This window comes from Tenrec ecaudatus, chromosome 1 (genome assembly GCF_050624435.1).
Source record: "Tenrec ecaudatus isolate mTenEca1 chromosome 1, mTenEca1.hap1, whole genome shotgun sequence".
In the NCBI taxonomy this organism is placed as follows: domain Eukaryota; kingdom Metazoa; phylum Chordata; class Mammalia; order Afrosoricida; family Tenrecidae; genus Tenrec; species Tenrec ecaudatus.
In genome coordinates this window covers 183,883,535-183,902,969 of record NC_134530.1, presented here as the reverse complement: position 1 = coordinate 183,902,969, position 19,435 = coordinate 183,883,535, and the positions used below count along the sequence as shown (strand labels likewise).

At 43.5% G+C, this 19,435-nt stretch overlaps 1 protein-coding gene across 1 annotated transcript in view; it reads right to left on the bottom strand.

Moving 5' to 3' along the window:
- LOC142437211 (flavin-containing monooxygenase 1) overlaps window positions 1–18,995 on the bottom strand; it is a 35,310-nt gene extending 16,315 nt beyond the window's left edge. The window contains exons 1-3 of the mRNA XM_075540475.1: window positions 18,821–18,995; window positions 5,281–5,469; window positions 2,662–2,824 (exon numbers count right to left, since the gene is read on the bottom strand). Coding sequence (XP_075396590.1) covers window positions 2,662–2,824; window positions 5,281–5,469; window positions 18,821–18,952 — 484 coding nt within the window. The 5' untranslated portion in view covers window positions 18,953–18,995. The remainder of the gene's footprint in view (window positions 1–2,661; window positions 2,825–5,280; window positions 5,470–18,820) is intronic.
- Between the last annotated feature and the right edge of the window lie 440 nt (window positions 18,996–19,435).

The window sequence follows — 19,435 nt, the reverse complement described above, 5'->3', positions numbered from 1 at the left end:
TCAAAAGCAGACAGTTTGGGTTCTCAAATGGTCAAAAGCAAGAGTGTGGTGGAGTTTGTGATGGGGCACTTTCCACTGCTATTTCACAGGACACAGTGAGAACCTTTATTAGCTGAATGTGATTATGTTTATAAACGTAGCAGGATGTATAAGGCCTGACTGAATAAAAGTGATCATCCTGGAAGTTGTGATTTTTGCTCCCACTATACCACCCATTATTTTGGATGAGATTTTCTTGAATTCCTTCTTTGGAATTGGCTCCAGGGTTCATGATACATTAAAAAAATTTTTTTTCAGTGAATTTGAATTTTTTGACAGTTAGCAACCACCTCAGGAGTATGTGCCGTTAGGTAGGGAAGGGAGATTGAAGTTGGGGGTTGGAAGTGTATTAGTTCAAGTCTAGGTCCACGTAACTTTGGAACTTAAACATGTTCCTGGACAGGGGCTTTGAATGACGGGTTACTAGTGCTGGTGAGGAAAACACTGAGAAGGTCAGAGCATGGCATGCTTGAACTGATGACACTGTTGACTAAAGTGGTCCAAGGTCTCCAGTTTAAAGGGGAAGGAGCAGAGGGCTCGAGAGGTTAAATGGCAGGCCCAAGCCTTCGTTGCTAGTTAGTGGTGTGACATAGAATCCCCATCTCCTAGGTCTCAGTATCATCCTCTTCAGGCTGAGCACACAGTCTCCTTTGTTTTTGTTCATCTACTACCCTAATAGGATTTGATATGACTTGGGTGATCTTTGGGGGCACACTAAGGAGCTATGTGAGTTAATTCCTTCACTAGACTCCCATAGCACTCTCTTCATTCACATAGGCTCTTGTTCGCTGCCATCAAATTGGTCCCAGACTCCCCGCACCTCCACGAACAAAGGAACAAAATGTCTTCCTGTCCTGCGCTCCTGTTTGTGATCCATAAGTTCCACTGACACCCATGCAGCATCAGAGCGGTAGGCGAACCACCAATGACGGGAGTAGTGACTGTCCATGAGGTGGATTGGCAGGAAGTCAAACCCCAGTATTCATGGGGAAAGCAAAAAGTCTACCAAAACAGATCATTTGTTGTTGTGCTCACTTCTGGATGCCCAGCAGCTAGTACCATCTATTGTAGGAGATGAACAAATGAAGCGCAATCCAGTATTAAGGCGCCCTGGTGATGCAGAGGGTTAAAGTCAGTGGTTTGGCTGCTCTGTTGGAGAAAGACATTGTATCTGTCCCATAAAGATTCAAAGCTTTGGAATCTCCCAGGACAGTCCCACAGCCCTTTAGGGTCACTATTCTCATATACTGGGATGGCAATGACTTTGGTTTCATCCCGGTAATTATGGGGCTTTCTGCTCCAGGTGTTCCTTCCCAGGAGAATAGAATGGTTAGCTGTTCAAGGCTTCGTCCTGCAGACAAGCGCTGATAAAGGGTTGAGTTGTTCACAGCATGGTGGGCGTCCATTGTAGAGTATATAGAGGCTGTTGAGTCTTTAAGGAGCCCCGGTGGTGCAGTAGGTTAAGTGCTGATCTGAAAGATGTTAACTGAAAGTGTTAACCCAGAGATTGGTGGTTCGAACCCAGAAGGTGCTCTGTGGGAGAAATCAAGATGAATGGTCTCAGCAATCTTGGGACAGTTCTACTCTGCCCCGTAGGGTTGCTCTGAGTTGGAAATGATTGAAGGCAGTGGGTTTCGGCTTGATTTTGGTTGAGTCTTTGACCCAGAGGGTGGAGAGGTATTTCCTGCATTGGGAAGATGTCTGGATTTAATGCTTTCCAATTCAATGCTTCGGCAACAAGTTCAGTTTGGCTAAGGAAAGGAGTCTTGCTGGTACAATGGATACTCTCTTTGCTGCGAGCCAAAAGATTGGCAATTTGAAGCCACCAGCTAGGCTGTGGGAGAAAAGACTTGGCAATCTGCCCCCATAAAGATTACAATTTAAGAAACCCTGTGCGGCAGTTCTATCGGTCTTACGTAGAGGCACGATGACTCCAAAGCAGGGCAACAATATTTAGAAGAAAAGTTTCATACTTTTAATGATTTAATTCCCTCACTGCAGATGAAATAAACCAAACCACTACATTCTCCATGCCCTGTGAGATGCGACCCAATTAAATTTTGCCCTGGATGAACATGAACCATGGCTGTGTAATCCAGATGAAGATATTGAGACCCCAAGATGTCTTAACTTCCCCTTCAAGACTGATTTCCCTGTTGACCATTGAAGTAGGGCCATAAGCCTCTAATCCAATTAGGTGCTGTGGCATGGATCAAAAAGGAACTGGACAAAAAGGACGTTTTCTTTATTCACAGATTGACCTTTGTGACCTCCCTACTTCACGCTGGTTCTACAATTGCCGCTGAGGTTCGAAACTTGCCTAAGGATTGAGTCTTAGACAATTTCCTGAGTGCCAATCCTCATCTAAGGAATATCAAGGAATCTCATGGACGCAAAACTGCTTATTAAGCTATTCACTCTACCCTTCTGTACGCATATGTCGTTTGGAAAGAGATTCTAAATGAAACCCAAACACTGGCCAGAAAAGTGCTGTTTAGAAAGAAACCCTGTGACCTCACAACTTACGTACCGAGCAAGCCTCAGGGGGTTGTGCTCAGACCAATCACATATCAGCGTGACACCCAAAAGACCATTTAAAGTCTGTTGCAGAAAATACTGTACCTGGAAAGAAGTCCAGGGGTAGATGTGGGATAGTAAGAAAGCCAGTGCAGACCATGACAGCGTCAAAGATCGCTGACTCTTGCTTTCCTTCGCACAGAGTGACCACCTCCCATTGGCCGGAGACAATGAAATCAGGGCGCTTTGTAACACTGCAGACCTTAGTCTGGAAAAGGAATCAGAGACGTGATCAGCAGTTGGTATGGTTCCAGCCAGGGTTTCCTAGTTGGCATTTTAAATGTATCAGAGCACAGAGTGAACACAATTCATACCATAGTCCTAAAATCTTAACGAGGACACGGGCTGTGTTACTGATTTTCTGCATGGGAGGGTTCTAAGACTGGAATTGTGAAGGGGAATGGGAGAGAAGTAGTGATGGTCACAAAGTTTTAATGATTTGCTCAAAACCTCGCAGCACGTGATTGACTTAAGATTACAACGTGGGGCCTCTGATGTCTTTTTTCATCATTGCTCCTTTTTGTAACAGTTTCCCATCAAGCTTTCTATTAAATCACAAAGAAGCATGGATAATAAATAATGATAAACAGAAATCTGGTCCCAGGGATGTTATGAAATGGCTTACAGAATCTCCTGCTGAAAGTTTCCCGTCATCTAAGGACTTACTGAAATGTGACAGGTTGAATTTTCTGGGAGTCACCCCAGTTTGAAGTTGTCATTTTTGTTTGGTTCCCACTGAGCACCTGCATGTCCAGAAGCACTAAGTTCTGAACCTGATTTAAGAGAAGCCAAATTTAAAAGAATAAACAATCTACCGATGAAAAAGCTTTGCTGTCTTTCCTCTTCAGAATTTTCCAAGACAGGCTTTTCAAGTTCTTCTTCATTAGGGTGGCAGCTTGGTTTACACACCGCTCCTCACGTACTGCCATGGATAGGCTCCAAGGCCAGGCGTTGATGCGAACATTGGCGTTATGTAAAAATGAAGGATGGCCACACCAGATCACAAAATGCAAGATTAATATCTACCTCTATCTATCTATCTATCTATCTATCTATCTATCTATCTATCTATCTGTCTGTCTGTCTGTCTGTCTGTCTGTCTGTCTGTCTGTCTGTCTGTCTGTCTGTCTGTCTATCTATGCCAAATTACATCATTACATATCTGCCAAATCACTGAGAATCGTGTTCCCACCCAGGTGTCACATGACCTGACCCACTGCAGTCATTACTTTCACCTAGTGATCCTTACTCCTAGATGGATACTGGTAAAGTACAAGGTAGCGAGATAGGTTTTTAATTTTTTTTTTTTACTATTTTTGTAAATATGAAATGTCAAAATGTTGCTTGACAACTGAGGTGTAGGTGAAGGACTTATGTGTCTACATTCGTATTAGGAGATGCACGTATGCTGTCTTTAAAAATATAAATCTGTTTTTTAAATATATCTTCAGCTAATTTAAGCCATTAAAATAATGTATACTTTTAATTTTAAAAGTACTAAATTTTCATTACTGAAAATTTGGAAAATAAAGAGGAAGCAGAAACTAAAAACTCAGATGAAAATCAACTACAGACCATCTCTCAGTGATAGCGGCTGTGTGTTTTCTTAAAACTTTAATAGCACCTTCTAGTTTTTAAAAGGGTGATCTGCCTATTGTGGAGGAAATGATCTGGATTCAGGAACTCTGAGGCTTTTATTCCAAAGCGGTTTGTGGGCCCTACCCATCCACTATGGTGGTGCTTTATTTTCCTGTGTCCAGTTCAAGATGAGAACGGGGGATAAAGCACTCCTTGGAAAGTTGATCAGGACTGCTGCTAGGTCTACAAACCTCATTTGTTACCTGCCTCATTCAATCTCCTCATTCTTGTTACTTTCTTTGTGTTTTTTTATTGTTGTTGTGATCCATTCAGTCCTTTCTGACTCATAGCAACCGTATGTACAACCAGCACTGCCTAGTCCTGTACCTTTCTCACAATGGTTCATATGCTTGGGTCAGTTCCCTTGAATGCCTCACCATCCCCCTCTCTGACAGGACAAGGAGATAGGAGAAGGGAAACATGTGACTTTTCATATGTTTCTTGGAGAGGGAGGCAAAAAAAAAAAAGGAAAGAGAGAGGATGTATTCATATGTCCCAGTCCTTCTGCTTCTCTTGTATCCATCCTCTGAAATGGGAAGGAAAGAAGGTAGAATGTAAGAGAAGAGTAACAGCATATTTCCAAGAACTTCTAGAACAGGTTTCCCTCAAATAACCAGGTGCTCTTGTGTGTGGGCCATTGCACAAACCCATTCCTATAAAGGGAGAGTTCACAAAGGAGTCTCCAGGGGCTTGTATTCAGTTCAGGGTTCAACCTCAACTGCAAATGTAATTTGAAATATTTACCTCCTCTAGTATACTTGAATGCAAGTATCGCAAACTAAAAACACTGATAAAAAATTTAACACTAAATTTGCACACATTTTCAGAAAATAAAAAAGTATTTCCTTCCCCTCCAACTTTACTTGGGAGCGGGGAGTGAGAACAAGGGTTACAGGGATGCAGCTCGGTGTTGTGAATCTCACCACTTGGTTATCTTCTATACAAAAGCCAGGGCCATCTCTGGGGAGATAGTAGAAAATCGCTAGGAAATGTTTGCTGGCTGCTGATTGACAGCTAGTGTCTTACCTTGAACTGGATGCATTTTCGAAGGTTAAACCGGTCTGCATACATAGTGAGATAGTTCAGCAACAGAGAATTTGGCACATAGTTTGGATAATCTTCAGGGAATGGAAAGTCTGAGTAGCAAGACATTTCCTTGCAGCTGTTGGAAACCACAGACTTGTAGAGGCTGGCTCTGCCTTCTTCAACATGTTCCTGTACAGATAAAGCACACACATATATGTGCATGTATGCATGTGTGCAAACACATGGAGAACAAAGTGAATGCTAATTCTTAGAAATTTGAAACACTAAGCTGAAAGCGACCCCCAAATATGTGCTACCAGCCACGTTTCCAGTGAGGTTTGCTATACTTTACTTGGGAAATGATGAACATTGGATCCCATATGAGTTTCATGATCAGAATTTCAGTTTTATTCATAATATATTAACAAGCTAAACTAAGACCAACTCACTTGTCCAGAATTGCATAACAGATAGTGGGCCATTGACTTCAAAATATAGCAGAACATAAAAATATATAAAAAACCAGGAAGTAGTATTTGGATGATGGACAAATATTTTTGTTTCATAGAGATGTTGAGAGGATCTTGGAGGGATAGACTCAGATTATAAAGGATATTATGAACAACGGCAAGGACTTTTAAAAATCACTTTATTGGGGACTCATACAATTCTTATCACAATCCATACAAGAACATATGTACATTTGTTACCATCATCATTCTCAAAACATTTGCCTTCTATTTGAGCCCTTAATATCTGCTGCTCATTTTCCCCCTCCCTCCCCACTCCCCCTACCTCATAAACCCTTCATCATTCATAAATTATGTTTATTTTGTTATATATTACACTGTCTGACATCTCTCCCCGCCTTCTTCTCTGCTGTCCCTCCCCCAGGGAGGAGGCTATACGTAGATTCTTGTAATCAGTTCCCCCTTTCCACCCCACATTCTCTCCACCCTCCAGGCATCACCACTCTCATCATGGTCCTGGAGGAGTCATCTGTCCTGGATTCCCTGTGTTTCCAGTTGCTATCTGTGCCTATGTACATCCTCTGGTCTAGCCAGATTTGTAAGGTAGAATTGGGATCATGATAGTGGGGGGAAGGAAGTATTTAAGAACTAGAGGAAAGTTTTATGTTTCACTGTTGCTACCCTGCACCCTGCCTGGTTCATCTCCACCCTCTACCCTTTAGTAAGGGGTGTCCAGTTGACTATCATTGGGCTTTGAGTTTCCACTCTGCATTCACCCACATTTTCAATGATATGATTCTTTTGTTCCTTGATGCTTGATTTTTATAGGAAGATTATGCTAGCTCACCAGATGTTTGAAGCATGGGAAATGATTCATATTAGATTTTGGGAGGTAACTGGTCCCAAAGAAGATCAATCAAATGGGAAAGGAAGAAAGGATGTTAGGCAAGAGCCAAGAACACAAATCTATGCTAATGAACAACTGAGTGGAGCCAATGGCAACTGGACTTGAGGGACAGTGGTGGACTTTTGACATGGCAGTAACCAAGAATCTCTCAGTTTGTGAGACCAATTGAATTTATGGGATGTGGGAGATGAAAGTGGTTAAAGGTTGAACAACTGTGTATGACATACCACCAAACAATTCCGCAGCACTAGTTTTGATGTAACTAATTAACAAATATCAACTTGAGACTAAGTCTACATGAAATCTATACCTATCATACAAAATAAAAATGGTAAACTTGGTTTGAATGACAGCTGCTGATCTCCTCAAATAACTCGACTCTGACAAAACATCCCAGTCATCTGTGGCCTGACATCTGACAGTCTCACTCATCCAGAATAAAGCAGGCAAATGGCAAGCTTTGACTTCTGAGAAACAGGATTACATCCCGCTACTTCATGCAGCACCTCAATTCACTGCCATTGAGTTGACTCCAACTGACATGAACTATAGAGCAGAGTAGAACTGCTCCCGTGGCCTTCCAAGACTGAGCATCTTAATGAGAGTAGAAAGTCTCATCTTTCCCCCATGTGACAAGGGGTTGGTGGTTCCGAACTGCTGACATTGCAGTTAGCAGGCCAACTAGTAACTGTCTAGTCTATTTAGAAGGTGTGGAGTCTGCAGACCAGTACTGCTAAAAACTGTGTGCCACCAGTCTGTGACACTGTAACCACAGACACCGAGAGTAAGCATTTGGAAATGTTTACAAGCAATATTTTGAGGGTTGTGGGCTCCTTTGTGTTGAACATGAAAGAGAGGAGAGTCTTGTGTAATTCTTGTGAAAGGTTTGTTGCCCAAGATTTGAGGTCTTGTGCAGCAGGACTCCACTACAATCAAAAACACAAAAACAAAGCAACAAATTCATTGCAATTAAATTGATTCCAATGCATGGTGACTTCCATGAGCTAGAGAGAACTGTTCCATAGGGTTTCCTTGGCTCTGATTTTTATAGAAGCAGATCACCAGGACTTCCCTCAGTGGCACCACTGGGCAGAATAAAATGCCAACTTTTGGGTCAAGCACAAACTGCTTGCTCCACCTAGGGGACCATGACTATGCATACACACAGTGTGGTATTTTGCTTGCTAACTAGTACCCCCAAATGCACAAAACTTATTTTTATAATTTATATGTAATTGCAATTTTATGGGATACATGATCAGAACTAGCTGTTGGTAAAGGAGCAGGTCTGCCTTGTCCCCCAGGATCTCCATGAGTTGGCACCGACTCCGTGACACTGAGGGAGATCAATAAAGGAGTGAAGATAAAATGTCCAGCACTGCTTGCTTCCTTTTGGAAAGCAGTTTGAACATGAGTATCCTGAGTTTGCTGGAGGTGCTTTAACACTGTTTCTTCCATTCTCTTTGACATCCCTCTGTGAGCTCAACATCTCTATGATTGAAGGAAAACTGAAAAACCACTTGGATATGCATTGTTCCTTGTGAGTAGCATTGTTGTTAATCCAACCTATTTTAGACAAATTGATAAGCAAAATGCAAACTTCATAGTCACATTAAGAATGAATAATAATGTACACATGTATTCAAAGGGTGCAAATGAGGAGTTTATGCCTCGTGTTTTGTTTGATTAAAAAAGTTACAAGAGTGATTTTTTCTATAGGGACTTCAGAATTTCATTTTCTCCACAAACATTAAAAAAATCATTTTATTGGGGGCTCATACAACTTTTATCACATACATACATCAATTGTGTAAAGCACATTTGTACATTCATTGCCTTAATCATTCTCAAAACATTTGCTCTCCACTTCAGCCCCTGACATCAGCTCTTCATTTTCCTGCCACCTTTCCTGTTCCCCACTCCCTCATGAACCCTTGATAATTTATAAATTATTATTTTGTCATATCTTACACTGTCTGATGTCTCCCTTCATCTACTTTTCTGTTGTACATCCCCTGGGGAGGAGGTTATATGTAGATTCCTGTAATCGGTTCCTCCTTTCCATCCCACACCTCCCTCACCCTTCTGGTATCACCACTCTCACCACTGGTCCTGAAGGGATCACAGGTCCTGGATTCCCTGTGTTTCCAGTTCCTATCTGTACCAGCGTACATCTTCTGGTCTAGCCAGATTTGTAAGGTGGAATTGGGATCTAGATAGTGGCAGAGGAGGAAGCATTTAGGAACTAGAGGAAAGTTGTATGTTTCATCGTTGCTGCACTGCACCCTGACTGGCTCATCTCTTCCCCACGACCCTTCCGTAAGGGGATATCCAGTTGCCTACAGATGGCCTTTGGGTCTCTTCTCCGTACTCCCCCTCATTCTCAATGATATGATTTTTTTTTGTTCTGATGATGCCTGATACCTGATCCCTTTGACACCTTATGATCCCACAAACTGGTGTGCTTCTTCCATGTGGGCTTTGTTGCTTCTGAGCTAGATGGCTGCTTGTTTACCTTCAACCCTTTAAGACCCCAGATGCTATATATTTTGATAGCCGTGCACTATCAGCTTTCTTCACAACATTTGCTTATGCAAACGTCTGTCTTCAGCAATCGTATCAGGGAGGTGGCTCCACAAACATTTTGAAGGCTCCTCATAGTACTTGCCCATGTGTCAACTTTCAAACATCAATACATCTACTTTCTACTATTGTTTTATTTTATATCTATGTTTGCTTCACTGGCATTTATTGAAGTTATTTTTTTCAACTCTATACCATTTGGAATTTATATTTGCTTTAGGGGTCCGGTGGTGTAGTGGGTTACACATTGAGGTGCTTACCACAGGTCAGTGGTTCAAACTCACCAGCTGCTCTGAGGGAGGACGATGAGGCTTCCTACGCCTATAAGGACTTAAAAGTCTCAGAAAACCAAAGGAGCAGTTCTCTATTTTGTCCTGTAGAGTCAATGTGAGTCAAAACCAACTCAATAGCAGTGAGTTTTGGGTTTTATATTTTGTCTTATTTTTATTGTGTTTTATAAACACATTAACAAACACAAAAAAACCCCAAACCCATTGCCATTAAATAGATCCCACCTCATAGCAACCCTATAGGACAGAGTAGACATGGCCTTGGACAGGCACACCCAGGCTCTGTGGAGGCAGACTGCCACTTCATTTGTCCTTGGAGGAGCTCATGGCTTCGAGCTGCTAACTATTGGGTTTGCAACTCACTGCGTTAGCCACTGTTCCACCAGGGATCCTACAAATACATCGCTCAAACTGCATATTACTACTGAGCGTATTCTAATCATAGGGACCCCATCTAGGGTTGGTGAGACTGTATACAGGAGGAGCCAGCCTCATCTTTTTCCCACAGGGCAGTAGGTGGGCTTCGCCTTTGATCTTGTGGTCAGCAGTCCATTGTCTAACTAACTGTACCACCAGGGCTCCTTCACAAATTTAGCCTTGTTGCTAGGTGCTGTCGACTCAGTTCTGACTCATAGCGACCCTTTGCATGACAGAATGAAACAGTCCCCTATCCTGGACCATCTTCACAATTGTTGTCAGATTTGAGCCCTTTGTTGCAGCCACTGTGTCAATCCATCTTGTCGAGGGTCTTCCTCTTTTTCACGGCCCCTCTACCATGGAATCCCTTCCCAGGGACTGGTCTCTTCTGATAATCTGCCCAAAGTACACGAGGAAGTCTCACCATCCTTGCTTCTAAGGACCATCCTGGCTGTACTTCTTCCAAGGAAAATTTGCTTGTGTTTTTGGCCGTCAATACTTCTTTTAATGTTCTTTGCCAGTGCTGTAATTCAAGTGTATCTTTTCTTCTTTGGTCTTACTCAATGTCTAACTTTCACATGCTTATGAGGTGATGAAAATATCATGGCTTGGATAGGCTCACCTTTGTCCTCAAAGTGCTTTCCTTGCTTTTCAACACTTTAAAGAGGGCTTTGCAGCAGATTTACCCAATGCAATGGTCATTTGACCCCTTGACTGTCCCTTTCATGAGCATTGATTATGGATCCAAGTAAGCAAAAAAAAAATCCTCGACAATTTCAATATTTTCTCCATTTATTATGATGTTACCTATTGGTCCAATTGTGAGGATTTTTGAAAATGACAAAACTGGTTCTTAACCATAGTTGGAGAAACACAGCTCTTTAGATGAGTCCTTTTTAAACTTTAATGTGCACTAGAATCACCAGAGATCTTGTTAATGCCCAGATTTTGACTAAGTAGGCCTGGGGTGGGGCTTGCAAGGAGTCTATGTTTCTAACAAGCTCCCATGCAAATACTGCTGGTCTAGACCAGAAGCTAGACCAGGCTTCAACAGGAGTGTGATACAAGCCACATATGTCATTATTTTTTCTAATGTTACATTAAAAATATAAAGAAATGAATAAAGTTAGTTTCAATAGCATGATTCATTTAACTCGATGTATCCAACATACAACGATTAAATCAGGTAACAAATAAATGATTGAAGTACGTAGTCCATTCTCTTTGTTTCAAAGCAAATCTTTGAAATCTGCTGTGTATTTTACTCATCTTAATTGAAATGCTAATTTCTCATGGGAAAAGTCAAATTACACACTCAAGTTGTTTCAAATATACTTAAAAACTTTAATAACTGCACATTGCTTATTAGTTTTAAAATTAAAATTTAACGGAAATGAAACTAAATAAAAATTCAGGTTCTTCATTGTACCAACTACATTTCAAATATTTCGCAGTTAGGCATGGTTAATAATTGCCTTATTGGATAGCGCCGTGTCAGGACATCTTTAGCCTTCATGCAGGCATTCGAGTTGGTTTGATTTAATCAGTAGTCAGGTATCTTCTGGGTAGTGGGGTGGGGGAGGAAGACTGGGATTGGCTGCAAGGTATAATACCGAGAAGTGAGAAAGTCTGGCAAGGGAAGAAGCTGCAGTACAGGCAGAAAAACATCAATTATAGAAAGCATTCCAGCTTCAATCAGTAGGGCCAAAGTTCCCTTGCTGTTTTTTTGCATCATGTAGCAGATTCTTTGTGAATGCTGTCAGTTTCTAGTTAATATTAATAAAAGGATAAATTTTCCTTAAGAAGCCTGGTGTCATGATGCACTCAAATGCTAACTGGAGGGTTGGTGATTTGAATTTACCCAGTGGCTCTGTGGGAAAAGAACCTAGTGATTTTCTTCCATGAAGACTATAACCTATAAAACACTGTGGGGGCAGTTTTACTCCGACAATTGGGTTGGTTATGAGTCAGAATTGACTTGATGGCATGCAACAAGAGCACCACTACTACCATAAACAGACTTAGTTCATACACCAATTAAGAAGGAGCCCTGGTGGTGCTACAAGGTTGGTGGTTCAAACCCACCAGCTCTTCCATTGTGGAAAGATGAGGTTCTGTGCTCCTGTAAAGATTTATAACCTTGGAAGACTTATACAGGGTCAGAATGAATCAGAATTGACTCAGTGGTTTCGTTCTGAGCTTTACACCATTTAAGAAGGCAGAGATATAAATACCTTATTTTATAAAAAGTTCCATAAAAATGATTCTTAATATCTTAAAGAATTTTGTAATGATGTGTACACATCTAAGAATAATGGAACCTCATTAGAATTAGCCAGTGAGTCATGTATCTATGAGAACTTGAAACAAATACAACAGACCAAAACAGGAGGACAAAGCCCAGCAACTCTGGTTTATGCAATTTGTGACAGTAATGATAAAGACAGGATGAAGAGAGAAGCTTCCAGGGAACACTGAAGCCTGTTGAGAAATAATATGTCACACATGTTAGTGGATGAGAAGCTAGTTTAACATAGAAGCTTTGTGTTTAGGATGGAATCCAAGAACACCTCTTTGTTCTTTGTCTTTCTTTCCTCCCACTGTGTCTTCTGGAAAAGCAAGAAGTCTGGAATGTTTAGTGTAGGAACTGAGAGTATGGACATGAATTCTAAGTGGTGCTGCCAGGTCCTGAGCCCTCTGCTCCAGTGAGTGGTCTGCCCCAGAGATGCCCTGACTCACTCGGGGGCCCTCGCTGTAGACACTCTGCGCATTGTGACTGTGGGCCTGTCAGTTCAGACTGACAGAGTGGAAGAACACGCCCTCTGAGAATTGATGGGGGCCAGTTAAGGAATATGTTTGTTCTCACAAAGGGAAAAGTGAGTGGGCGGAGAGAAGAAAGAGTTGGGGCTGGTTGTGGAGAGTGGGGAAACAATCAGAGCATGAACCAAGGGGTTGCTGGCTTCTTGGGCCACACTGGTCCTGTAGCACACTGAGAGGTCACCATCACCCACTCAGACACTTGGTGGCATTCCCTGAGCTACAGCCCTGAGCTCACCCCCCACCCCCGCCTTCTTCTTTTGGTGAAAATACACACACCAAAGCATGTACCTATTACTAGCGTCCAAATGTACCGTTCTGTGCCATTCTTCATTCTTCACAGTGGGTTACTCTTCTCTCTGCCTCTACTCACATTTGTCTTACCCCACGGTCTTTGCTCTGTCTGCCCCCTCACGTACTCCTGTGCGGTTTAGAGATACTGCTGTCAGTGCAATCTCCAAAAGGTATTCTTCCAAAGACTGCACCGTTCATTCTTTAATACTTGAGCTAAGCTGTCGTTTAAAGGCAACTTCATGGAATCATCTCTTCAAGGTTTAAAGTTTGTTTCAGGATGATCTATTCGTTTCCCCTAGTGTCAGTGGAACTCCTGTCTGTTTTCTGAAGCATTTGGTGTCTGGTCCACGTTTTTCAATCCTTTGATTCTTGAGCTGTGAAGCAGACTGGGGAATGCATGGCGAGAGTAATTGTTGGCAGCACACATCCTGGAGTCAGACTGCCTGGGCTCATACTCAAGTGGACCAGTTTTCAGCTGGATGAACTTGGGAACTTTCTTAAGCTCTCTGTGTCTGTTTCCTTATGTAGAAAATAAGAATTGTAATAGTTCATATAATCTGAATGGATAGGTGAACTGAAATGATGGATATAATGTATTTAGAACAGTGCTTGGTAAATGCTCAAAAAATGTTTCCTGTCATTGGAGCCCCGGTGGTGTAGTGGGTTACATGTTGGGCTGCTGACGATGAGATCAGTAGTTCTAAACCATCTGCCGCTCTGTGGGAGAACAATGATGTCTTCTGTCCCGTAGAGAGTTACAGTTCAGAAACCCACAGGGGCAGTTCTGCCCTGTCCTACAGGGTCCTCATGCGTCCGAATGGACCCCAGGGCAGTGAGTGTGACTGTCTGTTAGACGGGAGAAGGGTCCATAGGAGGAAAGTCTTGTGAAGTGAGAGCTCAACTTTTCTCACTTTTAAAACAGGGTGTAAATTGATAACCAGAACCAAACTGAACTCCCTGCCATGACATTGGCTTGATTCCTAAATAAAGTCCACTGTGTTGGTTGAATATGTGAATAAAGGGAAAGCTACTAAGATCATGAATATTTTAGAAATGAAGCTTTTTAAAGGAAAATCGCAGGAATCAGACACACTAAAGCCTAAAGAAAACATTGCTGGTGAGTACATTCCTCAGCAATTCAATAAAGTAAAGCGAGTATTTCAACTTTATGTTCTTGTGGCAAAGTATACAATTGAAAAGCTGACCATTTTAGACACTTTAAAATGCACACGTCCGCAAGTTTAGCTCCATTCATCTCGCTGTGCTAGCCCTGCCACCGTCGAGTTCTAAAGGAAGGTGAGGTACTTTTATCTTCATCATTGCCCTCGTTGCCCTCGTTGAGTCTGAAATTGTGTGGCCCCACAGGCTACATAATTAAAGCAATCAAACAGAACAAACCAGAACAAACGTAACTAGACCAGTTGCTGTTGAGTTGGTTCTAACTCCAGGGACCCCGTGTGTCACCGAGCATAGAGAACTGCTCCTATTGTGACCCGTGTCTGACAGAGCAGAACTGCTGCATATGGTTGTCTTGGCTGTACACTTTATGGAAAGCAGGTCACCAGGTTTTATATCGGAACCACCCACCTGTAGGTCAGGAAATGAGCACAAGCCATCGGAGCCACCCAGAGACCTTTTTGTAAAGCACTTAAAAGATGCTTTGTAGATGTTTGTTGAATGAAAAAAAAATCCGTGAAAGTACAGAGGAAAAGACCTTGATATCATTCCAGTGGTTGGTTCTGTGGCTCCCTCTCAAGTTCCCTTTCTGTACTAAAATTCTCTAAAAGTAATGTTAACTTTTACTGATTCTTCAAATCTTCCTGCCTGTGTCTTACTTGATTGTTGTGACAACCAACTCACAGTGCCACTGTCCCAGCCTCCCCTCCGCGCTCCAGAGTCCGAGAGAGTTCATTATAGCAGGCAGCCCACACGTCCGTCTTGCTCTCACACCAACTGGTGCACTTTTTAACAATTAAAACATCATTTTGTTGGGGGCTCTTACAACTCTTGTAACAATCCATACATCAATTGTATCAAGCATAGCTGTACATATGTTGCCATCATTCTTTTCTAGACATTTACTTTCTATTGAGCCCATGATATCCACTCCTCTTTTCCCCCTTCCTCCCCACCCACCCACCCACCTTGTGACCCCTTGATAAGTTATAAATTATTATTTTCATATCTTGCACACATTGCTGTCTTTCCCCCCCCCCCCATGGTTCCTATTGTTCATCCCCCTGAAGAAGGGGTGTGTAGTTATCTGTTGATCATTGTGACTGGTTCCCCCTTCCTCCCCTCCTCTTCCCATCTTCCCCCTACCCTTCTGGTATCACTATTCCCATTTCTGCTCCTGGATTCTGTGTGTCATGAGCTCTTATCTCTTGTCTGTAGCTGTGCACATGCTCTTGTCTAACCCACAGCGAAAGGCAGGACTGGGGTCATGATAGTGCTCAAGGAACCAGAAGTGTATTGTGTGTTTCATTGGTGCTTTACTGCGCCCTGGCTGACTCATCCCTTCTCGGTGACCCCTCTGTGAAGGGAAGTCCCATTGTATACAGTTGGGTTTTGGGTCTGTGCTCTGACCCCTCTCATTCTCAATATGTTTTTGTTTGTTTGTTTGTTATGGGTCTTCTCATGGCTGTTACCTGGTGCTGATGACAGCTCATGATCTCACAGGTTGGTGTGCTTTTTCCATGTGAGCTTGTTGCTTCTCTGCTAGATAGCCACTTGTTTAACTTCAAGCCTTTAAGACCCCAGATGCTATATCTTTTGATAGCCAGGCACCACCCACTTTCTTCACTACATTTGCTTTTGCATCCATTTTGTCTTCAGCGATTGTGTCGGGAGGATGAACATCTCAGACTGACGATTGGTTAGAACAAAGTGTCCTTGTATTGAGGGAGGGTATGAGCAGAGGCCCAAAGTCCACCCCCCACCTCAATGTATTGCCATATAAATATATGGACAGAGGCAAATACTTCTGTTTTTATGAATTAATGTATTAACACATGTACACACCTATGCTTATACCTCCATTTTTAGTTTTGCTTCCTAGATCATTCTTCTGTTTCCTTTTACCTTTCTCCCGCCCCACCTTCATGCTTGCCCTACTTCCACATCATAGTAAATTCCTCTCAGCTACATTGCTGTTGCTCCATTAGCAACAGGATCTCCATGTCTTCTTTGTTGTTGATTTTAATTCCCTAGTTGGTCCCCTGTTTGGCTTTGTTTGCTCACTGTGCCCTTCCCCCGCCTCCTCCCCAAAGTCTCCCCATTGCCTTCTCCCCAAGCTCGCTTCATCAGTCCATTGCCTTCTCCCCAAGCTCGTTTCCCATGCCTATCTTATATTAGTAGGCAAACCAACAATAACAGAGACCAAACCAAAGACTGAAAAGAAAAAGCATATATAATTCCAGGTCTGTCTGCTGACCTTTATGATTATCTCCCCACTGGTCCTGGGGGAATTCTGGGAGCTGGCCCTCCTAGCCTGAAGTTTATTTTGGGGGCTCGTTAGGGCTTTGCGGCTTTGCTTTGCTCCCATTGACCTTGCATTTTTAAAGACTGCCCTCCCCCAAATGTACTCTACCATTCCGTTTTAATTATAAACTTTGTCTATTGGCTCTTTGGTTAAGGCTGCAGTAGCTGGGAGAAACCCTTCATGCCCTGGGTTAATGTTCAGTTAAGTGCAGTAATTTATCATCTCTATTGTCTTTGGACTTTCTCCCTATTTGGCAATGCATACCATCTCCACATGTGTTTTATTGCATTTCTGTAGTTTGCCTCTCTGTTTTTACAGAACATCTCCTTCCCCTAAGCCCCACAGTGTTTGCCTAGAGAGCTCTGTTGAAAATGGGGCTTCAAACCAGTTCAAACTGGTTCTACCGTGGTTGCAGAAACAAAGTTGGAACAGACACCATATTTAAATACTTGGTTCTGGAATCTAACCAGAATGGGAGAAATTAACTCTTGATGCCCTGAAGTGAAAGACTCCCAAGAGGGGTGGTGGGCTCTTGGAGGAGTCGGAACATGACCTTGGATTAATGCAAGTCTGTGGATTTTGACACACAATCAGAGCAGCACGATCGACCGCCATCTTTGAGCTTGGCACCTTTGGTTTTGATTCAGCCAATCAAGAATTTTGGGTGCTGTGCAACATGAATGCTGTCCCGGTTTTCTAAGGAGGTTAAGTTCCTACCAGGCTTTTGACGCATACATTTTCTCATTTCAAGTGGTGTCCTGGTTCACTCACATTAAAAAAATTCACGCCCATTCTAGTGTCGCTTCTTCAGCCATGACTGAGCTGGGCTGACCCAGCTCAAAGGCCTGGTTGAGAAGAATTCTACAAGTTCCCGAGGAGGAGGATTAGACTTGCTTAGCAAAGTCTTCAATCAGCATGGGAGGGCAGGTCAGAGCAGGCGCATCGGGTTTCTGCTGCTATGTTGGGACATCCTGAAAGCAGATGTGCTCTTTCACCTCGTCCCTTTTGGAACATCTGGATGTATTGATGAGGTGCCAGGTCACATTTCAAATTTTATCTTTATGTGAGGCAAGCTGGTCAAAAGTAGGAGCAGCGGTCAAACTAGTGGCCTTGCATTTTTCCATAACTGAATTAGAAATTAATTACTTTATTCCAGTTCCAATCCCTCCCCTTCTTACGTATGGAAAAGATGTTGTGTCTTTTGCTCAGCTCCTCAGGGGACTTGAGGCTGGGATATCTGACACCTTCCTGTGTGTGTGCGCGCGCACAGCCTAGTTCTTTTTGTGCTATTTTGTGTGTGGGCGCTATTTCTGGCACTGTTCTCTTTAGCACGTTTAAAACGCCAAACCAAGCCCAACTGCCATTGAGTCCATTCTGACTCACAGTGCAGAGCAGAGCTGAGTCTTAGGGTTTCCAGGTCTGTCAATCATTAAGGGAGCAGACAATCCCAGTTATCAGGCCAATCTGTAGCCCACATCGCTTCCAGGCCTCCTTAGCACATTTAAAGCTCACGAGAATTATGTACTGATGCTTGTTCTGCCTGGAAGGAGAGATTACAGGAGCTATGGGGATATCGGGTGCACTGCTTCTCTAGCTCACCCAGACAGTTTCCTCTCCTTGCTCCAAGTTTCCGTGGTCTCTGACAAGGGCCCCTGTGATGCTCCTGGGTCCCTTTCCAGTCGAGGGTGGGGCTTACAGTCCCTTTCCTAAATCCTTCTAGCCCCCTTTTTGGGCCAGACTGAGATAGAAGAGTGTTACATGACTGCTCTTTTGTTCAGAGGGAAACAATAGATTCTCCATCCACATTCTTTAACACAAATCAGGGGGAGAATCCTTGGCATGGGCTGGAATTGCCTGGCCTAGGGGACTATGGGTGAGACGCATTCTCTACTCAGTCCCCAGCCCTTTTAGCGCAGCTACAGAAGGACTGGAAAAAGAAGCAGGTAAAAGCAGCTCAGCATTGCACACGCAGGGGCTGAACCTGCTCCTCTGTGCTCCCACTCTTGTCCCTTCAAGCACTGCAGTGTCCACCCCGGCCACATTTCTCCCTCTTGGCTCTGGGTAGGGTTTAAGGCAGTAGATGCTACGCTCACTGAAGTTCAGCTGCCCTGCTTCTTCCGTTAGTCAACTTCAATGGCCCTTCCAGGCACCCAGCTCAAGGCAACATGTCTAGCCCTTCCCCAGGGTAACTGGCTCTTGTGGAACAAACACACACAGCCTTTTGCCTTCACCATGCACTTTTCCAAAAGCAAACAATAAAGCAGTTCGAAGGTGCACTTACGGTGAATCTCCACAGCCCCCCAAGGTAGTCGCTCCTCTCAAAACAGGTGGGCTCCAGTCCTTCATCCAAGCAGCACTTGATGGAGGCCAGGCCACTGGCCCCGGCTCCCACGACTGCGACGCGCTTGGCCATGTTCTCTGCTGCAGGGGGATGAAGCAATGCCTTTTATTCACAAGCGAAAGCCCCACCCCATCCTTGGCTCCTCTAGCAAACCAGCAGAAAGAATTCGGAAGATTAAAGGATTTGCTCCATTTGAATCCTCTGTAGCTGGTCTCTGGTATGTGAATGTCAGCTGTGAGCCCTTCAGGTCACTGGTTTAACCCTCCCACCCGGTGTGTTCCCACCCCTCACTCAGAGCTGCTGCCAAGTGTTTGTCCACTTGCTGAGGCTGCAGCTTCTGGCAGAGGGCCTGAAATGAGAGCCGGGGCTGGGGTGGACAGAGTCTTGCGCTCTGGACGGTGCTGCTGTGTCCAGTCTCTCTTGGCTAGGACTAAAATTGATTCGAGCAGGCGGCTAGGAGCGATCATCTGATCTAAAACTGCTACCCTAAACACGTGCAGAAATGAAGGTCATTTTGGGGCGGTGACCGCATGTGGCACAGCACATGGCTCTGCG